Source organism: Periplaneta americana, chromosome 1 (genome assembly GCF_040183065.1).
Source record: "Periplaneta americana isolate PAMFEO1 chromosome 1, P.americana_PAMFEO1_priV1, whole genome shotgun sequence".
Classification (NCBI taxonomy): Eukaryota; Metazoa; Arthropoda; class Insecta; order Blattodea; family Blattidae; genus Periplaneta; species Periplaneta americana.
Genome location: NC_091117.1, coordinates 113,470,762 through 113,484,217, shown reverse-complemented (window position 1 = coordinate 113,484,217; position 13,456 = coordinate 113,470,762). Strand labels below are relative to the sequence as shown.

General features: G+C 35.5%; 1 protein-coding gene across 8 annotated transcripts in view; it reads right to left on the bottom strand.

The window, feature by feature from the left end:
- The window catches only part of LOC138699973 (thymidylate kinase), a 150,646-nt gene extending 137,823 nt beyond the window's left edge, over positions 1-12,823 (bottom strand). For 3 of the 8 annotated variants that reach the window (XM_069826273.1, XM_069826249.1, XM_069826222.1), the window contains exon 1: positions 12,245-12,552. In XM_069826273.1, coding sequence (XP_069682374.1) covers positions 12,245-12,383 — 139 coding nt within the window. In that variant the 5' untranslated portion in view covers positions 12,384-12,552. The other 5 variants (XM_069826281.1, XM_069826293.1, XM_069826257.1 and 2 more) reach the window with 5 other exon arrangements.
- Positions 12,824-13,456: the final 633 nt, after the last annotated feature.

Genomic DNA, 13,456 nt, shown 5'->3' with positions numbered 1-13,456 from the left:
AGACAATTGGTCAGCGCCTCAAATGAAATATACTTGTAAGAACTGAAGGCTATTACTTTCAGCTGGAAGAAGATTTCCAATGAAATGATAAGCCTATGCTTGAACTTTAAATGGTGGCGTAGAATTGACTTTATGTATTTCTTTTGCACCAAACGATGCCACTTGAAATAAGATGTTGCTGTCTTATGTTATAGGCCTATTATTTAAAAAGTGTGTTGATAACGGATGTACTCCGATAAGTAAGTTTTTAAATATGTTGTGGGGGCTCTTGAATCTCAGGACGAACAACTTTTACATCAGCACAACATAATCTGCTTGGCTCATTACGCAATTTTTTTGCATTCATTTATTGCATACTTTATTAATTTTATCTTTTTCAACACGATTCAATTGAGCATAGTTAAAATTTGGATTATAAAATAATGGAATGCTAAGCTAACGTACTATTACTGCATATATTACATCAATACACTCTCGTTCGTTAATTCTCTGAGATGCAAATGAATGTGGTACATAAACATTATTTTAAGAAATACAGGAAACGAATATACAGAATAGCCTGTCAAGTTTTCTGTGCATAAGAATCTATTTTAATCTTACCTGTCCTCGATTCACTCAGAAGTTACTGTAATAACATTACAGCATTAGTCCCTCTAAAGAAACTAGACTCCAAAATGATAAAATAATAATTATACAAATCGGTTAATTAACTTCTGAGATTACTTGTTACTGTAATAACATTACAGCATTAGTCCATCTAAAGAAACTAGACTTCAAAATGGTAAAATAATAATTATACAAATCGGTTAATTAACTTCTGAGATTACTTCATACAAACACAGAAACATTCTCTGTATATTAATAGCTTCCATTTGTTGTTGTCCACGGCCCCTTATAGACGAAGTCAATTCTTTTTATTTCTTTACAGCCCGTTAGGTGGCGATAATAAAACACATTGTTATTTTAAAACTCATTTATCTCATCAAATATCAGTAGTATCAAAATTTTGCATGGAGTAAAACTTATCAGAAATCATTTTTGAAGAAACTTTTGATATGTAACATTTTTTAAGAAAATCAATAATAAGGGAGATATTTCGATTTAATTCAGGCCCCCTTATAACCCCCCTTTTAAACAACGTATTTTAAATGCCATATGGCCTAAAATCTAAGTTAGAACGAACTTAATTTATATTCCAATTTTCATATATATCTGTTCAGCCATTATCACGTGAAAAGGTAACAAACACCCAGACAGACAGACATACAAACAAAAATTTCAAAAGAGCGATTTTTGGTTTCAGGATGATTAATAATACATGCTGACATCAAATTTTTAGAAAAGCGAAAATTACCAGAAAAATTTCGGTTACAGATTTATTATTAGAATAGATAAGACGTGCTTTAGTATATTCTGTTGTTTGACAGACCATGTAATATGCATTTCAATATTTAAAAAATTCCAAAATCAGCTACTGAGAGAATGCGAGGGTACAGGACTAGTGGACTTAGTAAAAACTCAAGAGAGACTAGAAAAGTGTCGTAATATGAGGAAATTTAGGAAAAGCTGCAGAAAGAGAGGCCATTAGGAAGACAGTACAAGAATATCGTAGGAAACAGAAAACAAAATATTCGAATTCACATATTTCGATAGATAGTTCTTCAAAAATTCCTCCTTATAAGAGTGCAATTTCGTTTGGAAAGGCTATGAAAAGATCGTAAAGAAACCTTCCAGAAGCCCTAGAAAAAGGACAGCTGTGTAGTAAGAAAGCTAGCCGAATCATTTATGTATTAGTACAGCCAGCAAAACATTCAACTTCTACATTATCTATTACTGTAAATATTATGTAAAGTTGAAGGATTTTTATGAATATGAAGATGTTTCCCATCAACTCATGAAAAAAAAAACTTTTCATGAATAATCTACGTAAGTATAGACACTTTTTAAAGAGCAGAATCCAATTGTACGGACTGGCCTATCAACATTTTGTGAAATGCGCTTGAAACATGTTAGGCTGATCTCTGATAAGTAGCAGGTAGTGTTCTGCTGTCCTTGCTGTGAAAATATGCAGTTTTAATGATTTCAGCAGCACTATGGAAAACAAATGAAAAACCAAGAACCATCCAGGAGCTGCAAAAAGAAAGTTTGTGAAACTGAAAATAAGAACAGTATGAAATGAAGTCGCCAAGAATGTGTAGATATTGAATCCACACCGATTACATTATTGATGATGACCAGGTTTAGGATTCTAAGCCTTTTCTGTTTCTTGTAAAGTATCTAAAATATTTTAACACAATTGTACATTTCATGCATCCTCCGTAAAATACATGAATCTTATAGAACCTAAAAAAGGTTAAATGATACATCCCAAATCTAAAAAGGGCCAAACGAAGCATAAAAACCAAGCAATACTAAATAAGAAGAAAAGAAATAAATATAAAACAATATATATAAGAGTATACAATTAAGTACATTTACAATAAAAATATCTTGAAATGGTTAACAATATACGAAAGAAACGAATAATTATATAAAAATGCATTTAAATTTCGAGATTAACACATTGTTGGCCACATTCAATTGTTGAATCAGACATGTTCTTTTTTTTTTTTTCGTTGTTGGTAACTCTATAGCATCTATTAGATGCTTTATGGTTGTGCTAACAGACGGAGTTACTTGTCAACAATGTGATGCTGAAACGTGTGTTCAGGTTACTGCCCAGCGACAATCCTGATGTATTTTATATTTGTGATGATTGGCTAATTAATATTAACCCGACACACTCACAATCACACTCACATTCATACAAATTTCCAGACTCTAGACACCCAGGGAATTTTTCTTCTTCAAGAAAAATTCACAGAGACCCGAGCCCGGGATCAGCATGCTGACCAACAGACCACGGAGACAATCAGACATGTTCTGGAATCTAGCATAATTTAATTAGTTCTTTACCAGAATTTCATATACGTGGTTCAATCAATTTTTACTGCTTGGCACAGTTACAGGCCTAAATAGTGTACACATGCCTAAACTTGCAGCATCACATGCATACCTATTTCGAAAATGGACAGGCGACGATTCCAATTTCACAACAGATGGCGAAAAAATTTTCTGCCAAGATTGTCAAAAGAAAGTAAGTAGGCAATGCATAATCCTATTTTAGGCCTTACTTACTTATTGGCTTTTAAGGAACCCAAAGGTTCATTGCCGCTCTTACATAAACCTGCCATTGGTCCCTGAGCAAGATTAATCCAATCTCTACCATCATATCCCACCTCCCTTAAATCCATTTTAATATTATCTTCCCATCTACGTCTCGGCCTCCCCAAAGGTCTTTTTTTCCCTCCGGCCTTCCAACTAAAGCGCTTTCAGAATAAGAAGGCATATAAGGCGGAGCTAGTTCAGGCCGGTCTATCTCGACTAGCCAGTGACAGTGAAGCGGTGTTGCCTAGTTAAATCGTCGTGAAGTCTCGCTGAAGCGTCGCATATTAGTTTCTTTCTGGCACGCACAATACTTATGGCTAGGAATGAATTTTAAGCGATGCCATTCGATAGAGCTCCGAATTCTGAATCCAACTGTACAAGAATGGCAATTATACGTCAACTGGGTCTCATGTTATCGCTTTAAGACTAAACAGAAATATCGAACCTCCAATATACAGATTATTTTGCTCTGAAGTCACTCTCTGTAAACGAAGATATAATCTGTTTATTTTCAAATTCAAACGTGCTCTGTTTTATATTGTGTGATGTGTAACTTACCGTAACAATGTCTCTTGAAGAGATTGCAAGTGGCTCTGGTATTTCATCTGTTATACGCAAAGGGATAGTTCTACGCTCACAGGCAGGGAGTATTGTATTTTCTGTATATACTTTTTCTAAAGGACAAGCTTATGAATTTATGATGCATTGCGTGTCAGTTTTTTGCAAACAAAGAATCTGACTGCAGAGGCGTGTGGTTTAGAAGCGCGTTGATTATCTCGTATTCTCGGACAGGGCAAAGAGACAATTCAAATAGGTGGTATACCAGTATTTACCTCTCCTTAAAAATAACGCAAAACGTGTTAATTATTTGGACGATTTTCAGAACCATGTATTACTTCATCGTATGATCTTTTAAATAGACTATAGTAGTAGTAGTATGTGTTAGCAGTGCCATTATAGAACGTGGAAAGCAAGAAGAAAGCTGAGAATAACCACAGATGCGATTTTCACTTTTCATTGGAATATTATACATGGTATAAGACGAAATATTGCTTGAACGTATGAGATATTGGGTTGATATTGTAAATATAGACATTCTTGCCTCTTTTTCGATGAGTTATATGAAGAGTATTAACATTCTTACTTAAGATCATTAAAAAAACTATAAGATGAAGCAATTTAATTATATTTCACTTTTAAAATAAATACAGGCATGCTAGAAACGAGATTTTACAATTCCAAAACTCAATTTCTATTTTAAAAACCTCGCGTTATATATAATATATTACATTTTATACTTTTTTCTAATATACACATTTACCTTCAATATATTAACGATATTATTGGGTTACGGTTTTCTTATTCACTTCTATATAACTACCTTCACTCGTAAGGTTATACTGTCATAGGCCAGAGTGATAGAACATAGAACCCTGGACCTCTAGGTAGGTATAAGCTTGAGGATTAGATTAAATTAAATTAAATAGACTTGATTTAACAAAGTAAAAGAAAGTAATCTTCAATTTCAATATGAGTACTGAATTAGGCCTACTAATGAACAGATATGTTTATATTTTTATAGCCGGATTCATAGCCAGATTATAGAACCCTGGACCTCTAGATACGTAAAAGTTAGAGAATAAAATATAATTAGATAGGCTTAGTTTAACAGAGAAAAATAAAATAATCTACAGTTTCAGTATGAATACTGAATTATGTATGAACACATATTAAGTTTACGTTCCATTATAGCCAGATCCATAACCAGAATATAGAACCCTGGACCTCTAGGTAAGGTATAAGCTAGAGAATTAAATTAAATTGTATAGGCTTCATTTAGCAGAGGAAATATAAAATTCTTTTCAATTTCAATATCGATACTAATTACGTTTCTACAAACATGTTTACGTTTTACTATCTCTAGGCTGCCCCTAGTACAAACAAACTATCTCATCTTTCCTCTGGAGAAATAAACAATAATAAATTCAGTACTGCTATACAAGGAAGTCTGAACATTTGGGTGAATTTTCTCGGCCTCAAATTTTTCAGGAGAGAATTTCCATATGTCAGATAGTGCAATACAAAATGCAGCATTCTTTTTTTTTTTTTTTTTTTAATTAAGACATTCTTTGCCTGACATCAGCAAAGTAAATTCCTATAGATCTGTCACTTTATTTCGCAAGTTAGTGACTCCAAGATCTACTGATCTGCGAAGCGAAGAAGTGATAAAAATTGGGATGAAAATTACTTCAGTAAGAGTAATTATATTTAAACATTACACACAACGAAGGAACAGGTCTCGACCCGTCCGCTCCGCTCGCACAGCGACTGATAGTTTCTGTCCTTATCTGTTGTATCTGTCTTCCACGTCTCGTGCACCGTGTGACAACGTCGAACTGCTGCTAGCACTCGATTGGCGTAGGCCATATGCCTTCTTATTCTAAAAGCGCTATAACACTCTATATGCATTTAAAATAATGGAGATAATTATTACAGTTGTCTGAACACAATTTATTGATAAAATAATAAAATAAATAAAATTGGTTAGAAACCATACATGTTTCGGGGGCTGTGCTCCCCCATCATCAGTTGACCAAGTTTTCTTCTTCACTAGTAACCATGATTAAATACTTAGAAGGTCGAAATACAACAGTGTTCATATGTTAAGATTTAAAATAATGGAGATAATTATTATTCGGAATATTAACTTGTTGCTCTACTCGCTTGGGTACTGATAGTCTTTCTCTTAGTTCTCCAATTACCATATAATGGTCAGAATTACAGTCTGCCCCCCTGAAGGTTCGAATGTCTACTATACTTGTATGTCTTCTTTTATCTATCAAGATGTGATCTTCTGGTTATGTGCAATCCATCTGGAGAAGTCCAACTATATATGTATATCCTTATGGGGGAATGTTGTACTTTTGCAATTAAATTTTTTGATATGACAAAGCTGACTAACCTAACTCCATTATCATTACTAGTTATGTGTAGGCTCTCTTTTCCAATAGTTGCTTTAAAAATATCCTCCCATCCTACTTTAGTATTGAAATCTCTCAATAAAATTTTCATGTGATATCTAGGTAATTGATCCTTTATATGGTCGTCTTTCTCTTCTGTAGGGGCGTGAACATTTATAACTACGACATCCCACCATCTACCCTTAAGTACTAAATATGATAACCTATAACTGACAAATTCGACCTTTTTTACTGCTGATTCTATTCTTTTATGGATATAGAATCCTGTTTCTAATTTGTGATTATCGTTTCCTTCCCCATAATACAACAAGTAATCTCATATTTGTGTTATTCCGTTCCCATCTAACCTAACCTCCTGCACTCCCACAAAGTCTGTTCTATATCTAGCTAGTTCTTTTGCTACTAATGTCACCCCTCCTGTTCTATATAGACTTGTAACATTCCAAGTACCAAATCTCATAACCTTATTCCTTTGCTGTGGTCGTGCCAGAGAATCAGTCTCATTCCGAGGCTTATTTTGAGGTTTCGTAACAAGCCTATTTTAGGCCTACTTAACTTAGTTTTAATAAATTTCGGGTTGAGTGTATTTATATTTTTTTTTTTTTTGTGATGATCTAAAATATTAGCTAAATTGAAATTAACATGAGACGAAAGTTATTTCTTTTTTAATTTTCTACATTTATCTGAAACATTTCGTGATTGGTCCAATGGTTAAAAGTACCTGAAGCTATACATCATTTGGAAAGTGCGTCTACATCGTTGAAACAGTCTATAGACATTGTTGCATCAGAATCTGCCTCGATGGAAATTCCAGGACCTGTGAGTACAGTTTGCTCCTCAAAATTCTTCAGCAAAACTCAGGATTTGACAAAATGAAGGAAGTGTGTGAAGTTCTTGAAGGGGAAAAAATTATGGTAAACTACCTTGGGGTCCAGCATCCATGGCAGCAATGAAATTTGCTCCCATGACAACCTGTGCTGTTGAAAGTCATTTACATTATACAAAACATTGTTGACAGACAATAAAAAAAGATATGCACCAGACAATTTAGAAATGTGACTTGTCATAATAATATATCGTAACCAAGAATCTTAAATTCATATAGCAAGCAGCAAATTAGTTAAAGGAAAGTGTCATACCCATGTCGTCATATCATATTAATCAGTTCAGATAAGAAAAATGGACATTGCCATGTTTCCTATATTATTTTTTGTGTAAAATTTATAAACTAATAAAGGGTAGTGTTTTTATGGTTAAAAACCTAAAAAACGTCTATTTCCTTTATACAAGAAAGCCAAAATGGTCCTTTAAAAATCCTAACCCTGATGATGACTGTTCACACTAAGCAATGGGAAGGTGGACATCTGGTTTAAGAATGTATGTCTATAGCGTAAATAATCAATAATCAATTCCACTATCGAATCACATCAGCAGAATAAAAAAATTGGGCTTAAGTCCACAATGCCAGAGCAGGCGTATAGTAATTGCATAGAAGATGCCAGCTATTCATAGGTCTATATGTCACTTTTGAACTAGGGCCTACTCTTACATCTCGTAGGCATTACTGTTAACTCGATACTTTTATCTATGTTTGTTATACATTATGTTGGGTTTTGACGGTTCAGAAATAATATAGAAGAATTATGGCGAAGGTATCTTCGAGTGGGAGCAGGGGGCTTGCCTCTGCTATAAGCCCACGACTGTATCGTAAATGCAATGAATATCATCTTTGCAGGTAGAAGAATCATTGGTATGAAATATATATAGATAATATATCATTTTAGTACTCACCTAAATATCTAATTCGCGTCTTCATTCGTACATTTGTATTATCAGTATGATGTTTTGAAGTAATAAAACACTAGGCCTATTAACATTAACCTATACAGATATCATTCGCAAAGTTGAAGTTGGTTCACTGCTCACTGTTTACTGGCACTGTTGATTTCACTTAGTGTGGTTAACTCTGTCATGTTAAAGGAATATCTGCTTAAATCCTGTTTTCAATACTACGAATTAACATTGTTGTTGATGCCATCTAGTGTGGGGTTTATATTAATGATATGAAGATATATTTATGTTGGGGATTTGGAGGTTGTTCTCGTAACTTGACTTTGTAGCATAGTGGTTAAACTACTAGTGTGTCGAGTTGGAGATTGGAGGCTCGAATCCCGCTTAGGCAAGGTAAGTAATTTAAAAATGTAATATGTATTGTAGTCAGTTTAATGTAGGTTAATATAAGTAATGTGTAAAATTAGTGACATTGTGAGTGACATAAAATAGGTAATAAGATATGACAGAGGGGGGGGGAGGAGAAGGAGGAGGAGGAAGAGGAGGAGGAGGAGGAGGAGAAGAGAATAGGAATGTTAATTTCGTCTTTATTTCCAAGTAAATAAGATGACGTTATGACTAGCGGTATTCGAAATATTCGCCACTTCAGTATTGTGCATTTGTTTCAAAAACTGCATGGAGTTACCCTTAAACACATTGTATGGAAGAGAGTTCTAGAAGGAAATGCTACCATGCAAAATGCTGAGCAATTTTATGACATCGCAAAATCTAACACAATATAGGCTACATTGTTTTTATCTCTCTGCTGGTAAAATTGACTCAATTGCTGCAAAATATTTAGGAGAATAAAAAAGTGTGTTGCCAGTAGTAAGAATTCAACAAACCCGATGTATGAAAGTTGCCACACCAAACACAATTACGGTATGTCCTTCTCAAATAGTGGAGATGTTGAACCACTTAAGAAAAATAAATAAAAGGAAGAAACAAGCAGTCCTATAAAATCCAATCAATCCATTGATCCTCCCATGAATTTAAATTTTTCAGAATTATCAGTTGGTGACTGTAGGTATTGGTTCATTACCCACAAAATGGACAACATTAAGTTGGACACAAAGGCCTCTCCTCCTCAAGAATACCTATTTTGAGTACCTAACAAATGACAATATAGATTGAATACCTGCAGACCTGGTTTTAAGCACATTGCCTGAACCTAAAGAAGTTAGAGGAAAATTTATTTTCAAAACAAATTTCACTGTGCTAGTTGCGTAAGGAAGTTATTGTACTCTTAAAACTTATCTTTTTTTTTTTTTTAATTATCACTAGGATGTGATTTACAAAGTGTTCAATACTGGCTCTGTAAGGTTTGTTACTCTAAGTTTAGAATTATTTTCAAGTAACATACATCTGTAGAACTGAAAACGTTTATGTCATTTAATTCTGCAATTTTTCTAGATTGAAACTGTATTTTTTATGTAACATAAAATATCATAAGAACAGAGATTCACAAAAATGTTTCATAACTTAGGAATCCATGTCCTTTGATGTAAGCCTAACATTTGGTACACTTTTTCAAATTGTAAGCACAAGAACATGCACCATCACAAGATTCCAAAGTATTGTTCTTGTGTGTACTTGACACAGAAAAATTTCAAATGTTTATAGTATAGGTTAGGTTATTTTACAACACTTTATCAACATCTTAGGTTATTTAGCATCTGAATGAGATGAAGGTGATAATGCCGTTGAAATGAGTCCGAGGTCCAACACCGAAAGTTTCCCAGCATTTCATCATATTGGGTTGAAGGAAAATTCCAAAAAAAACCTCAACCAGGTACCTTGCTCCCGACCGGGAATCGAACCCGGGCCACCTGGTTTCGCGGCCAGGTGTGGACTTCAAATGTTGAAACCCATGTAAGAATGTAATGTTTGTTACAATAGAATGAACCTAAAGCCTTTACTCTAAAGGGAGTGTGTACTAAATCAATTTAATATAGGCTACATAAATAAGACAACTGATAGTAGATAAGTGGAGTAACGCCATCTTTTGAATATTTATCATGTTAGTTTACTTGTAGGCCTATAATACAAGTCAATTAATTTGTAATTTATTTGTGAGATTAAATGTAGGCCTATTTAGGTTAATAGCAAATCAATGAACTCAGTCCTGTTATATACTAATGAACTTATGTATTTAATGCCTTTGGAAATATTTCATGTTAATTGTGTCTAAGTATAATCTTTAAGGGTTTATTCTTCAACGAATTCGTAGCATGATGGCTATGATGGTGGTTCACTGAACAAAAGGTCCTAGGATCAAGTCCCGTTGTATTCAAAGGTAAGTTATGTATTCTAGTCCAAGATGAAGTAGTTTGTAGAATAAATTAGGTAGAGGGTGAAATAGAGGAAAATATGTGAGGAAGAGAGTATAGTGAAGTGATGTAGGGTAGGAGAATGAAAAGTGGGGGAAGTGGGAGTAGTAGGGGTGTCCAGGACGTGAACGCCAGATTTCATTCATATTTTCAAGTATTCTCATTGTGAGTGACGTCACATACTGCATCATCAATCTCCAATTGGTCTGGAAGAACAGCGACTGAATCTTGGATTTTACCTGGATTTTTTTTGGGGGGGGGGGGGGCAAATCGTAAAACAGCGAACGCTAAGCTTCACCCACGACCCCTTTCCACTTTTCCCCTACAAGCTCCCAACACACTCTAGCGGGAAAGAGTGGAAATAGGAGTTTAGGGTGGGGGGTGACATCTAGTGGAGGAAAGTGGAACAAAAAGAGTGAATGCGGCATCTACGAAGCAAAAGAGGAACTTCGTCCTGTCTCCCTCTGTCTTTCCTCTCTCTCTCTCCAGCCTCTCCTTCTCTGTTCCTTGCTTCATGTCTCTCTCTTTTTTTTTCTCTCTTATGACTTCGCAGTGGGTAGGATTCGATCTGTGTATGCTCCTAACGAAACGCACGCATGCTTTTTGGTCACGCTTTAGACCTCTTGGCTACCGAGGTGAGTTGGTGGTAGAAGGGAAAATGAATCTATTTATGTTCAAGGGAACTGCCGTAACGTATTGCAGAAATACGATTGGTGCAAGGATTCATAGTGGGAGACAATAATGGAATGGCACGGGGGACAACGACCGAATACCGTGGGCAGAAAGTGGCGGGCTTGTGAATTTAGCTTGGTAGAGGTTGACTGCGAGGGTGGCATAAGTGTTAACGCGCGCCGATAGAGCTTCATTGTGTCCATGTCCAGCTTTGTGTACAGACGGAACCACATGTCGTGATGAGCCGTACCGAAGACGTGTACTTCTTCGAGGACAGTGCAAAGTTAACAGGTGAGTGTTGACGGTGAATGTAGAGTATCCAACGCCCACTGAACGAATATTTCACTTTCATCACTGCCAATGTTGCGCTATAATCGTATATGCAAGGTAGGCTATAACAAAAACCTAAACTAACCAAACCTAACCTGTCAAAGAAGCAACAAGTTATATTAAATATGTGTAAAATTGACCTATGTCTCTATAGTGGGTGGGACATAAGTAACATTGACCATAGGATGAACTCCTCTTCAATATTAGAGGCCTTCAGCCCACCTTGGGGATAAGGAAATAATTTGTCCTGCAGCAGAAAATATTTAAATACAACAGTACCTACGTTGTTGTAGAATTAAGTAAAACACGCAAACTCTGTTTGAACTGACCAGTAACGGCTACGGTTAACCGAGTAACTTCGGTGCTCCGCTGCCAAGCACATGAACCGAGTAACTCAACAGTTCTACTCGCTCCGTCCCCAGCTCTAGTAGGCCTATGACTCAACTAGAAGCCAAGTACGTAAATATGCCTACATCGTAACTTTGGTAGCGCAGTTGTAAAGAAATAAGTCCATGACAAAGATGTTGCACCATCAGTCATAACTGGGGTGAAACTAGCGCTGAAGTAGTTCCGCTGATTTCGAAAGTGAAAGGCCTAGTTCAATTCATAAGGGTCTTTTTTGTTTTTTGTTTTTTTTTTTTTTTTTTTTTTTTTGTAAAGATGCAGTTGATCGTATATGCAAGGCATAACATAACCCTTAACTAACCAAACCTAACCTGTCACAGATTCGTATATGCAAGGAGGGGATATACGCTGAGTTGAAAGGTTAACTACCTCAGCGCTAGTTTAGCCCTACTTGGTTCTTCAAATCTTCGTTGAAGAAGCCTCCGGGTAAAGAATTGTATGTACAAACAAAAACATTAACTCTGTAAACTTGTGTCCCGAAACATTTACCTGGAAATGTCATAATTTCAGCATTAATATTTGTCTGTTGCAATGCCGTAAGTAACTTCTTGACCTGAGTTGTTTTTCCTGCTCTATCACATCCCTCAAATACAATCAATGCACCTCTTTTAGTATACATACTTAACATTCAACGTTCACTCGTCTTCCACTTAAAATATCGAACGAAATTACGATCTAACACGCAATACTTCTAAAATTTGTAGTTAGAATCAATAACGTCACAACACTATCAATAATTTCGTTTCCAGCAACCGATAAATAACGTCACACATAAATTCGAAGTTCGGCTCCAAATTTCTCACCTTTCACTTATCATTCCCGCCAGCCTCCAGGGCACAGTCAGCCACAGGGTCGCCAACAACAGCCACGTCAAAGTCGCAAAATAGGTGACTTGTCGAGCTAAAAATTCGCTAAATTCAATTTACAAGTAAGTAATAAATTTCGATTTGACCATCTATGCTTATCTTATGTTACAATTGTGAATTTTACATTTATTGATTTTTCACATTAACGTTTTCGGTACGTTGGTATACCATCTTCAGATGTGTATACATGATACTGGTTAAGAACCAAGCCAATAGGCATATGTATTGTAGATTTAAGTGATCTATGTTTGTGTGCTTAATGTACATTATCCATGATGTATCAGGGGCGGCCCGTGATTCAGAAGACAAGTGAAGTGCTGACAACTGTATGTGACAAGAAACAATATTTTTTCTATCTTACCTTATCTCTTGTAGAGTAGGTCTATTCTCCTGTTCTTCAGGGCTGCGAATTTGTCAGTGATGTCGTCTAAAAAGCTGGGTTTTCCTTCAAGTTCCGAAAGAAGTTCTCTATGAAAAGAAATGTTGGCCAAGGAGGACAAACGCTGCTGGGAAATTGTATTCCGCAAATAAGTTTTTATTCTCTTTAGACACGAAAAACTTCTTTCTACGGACACACTTGTGGATGGCAAAGACACTACAAGTGAAAACAACTTATACACTTCCTGGAATACGTCTTGATGAACATCACTCTGACATAACATCTCCAATGCTTTCAAAGCGTTAACGCCACTGTAATTGCTATCACCATAAAGAAGTTCAAGTTCATTTTGTAAACGTTGATTTTTTTTAAATATGGATGGGTAGCACTTGATCAAGTTCTGCAAAGCACCTGATGGAAATTCTTTAGAATAGTCTTTAAATTTTGTTGTATCTA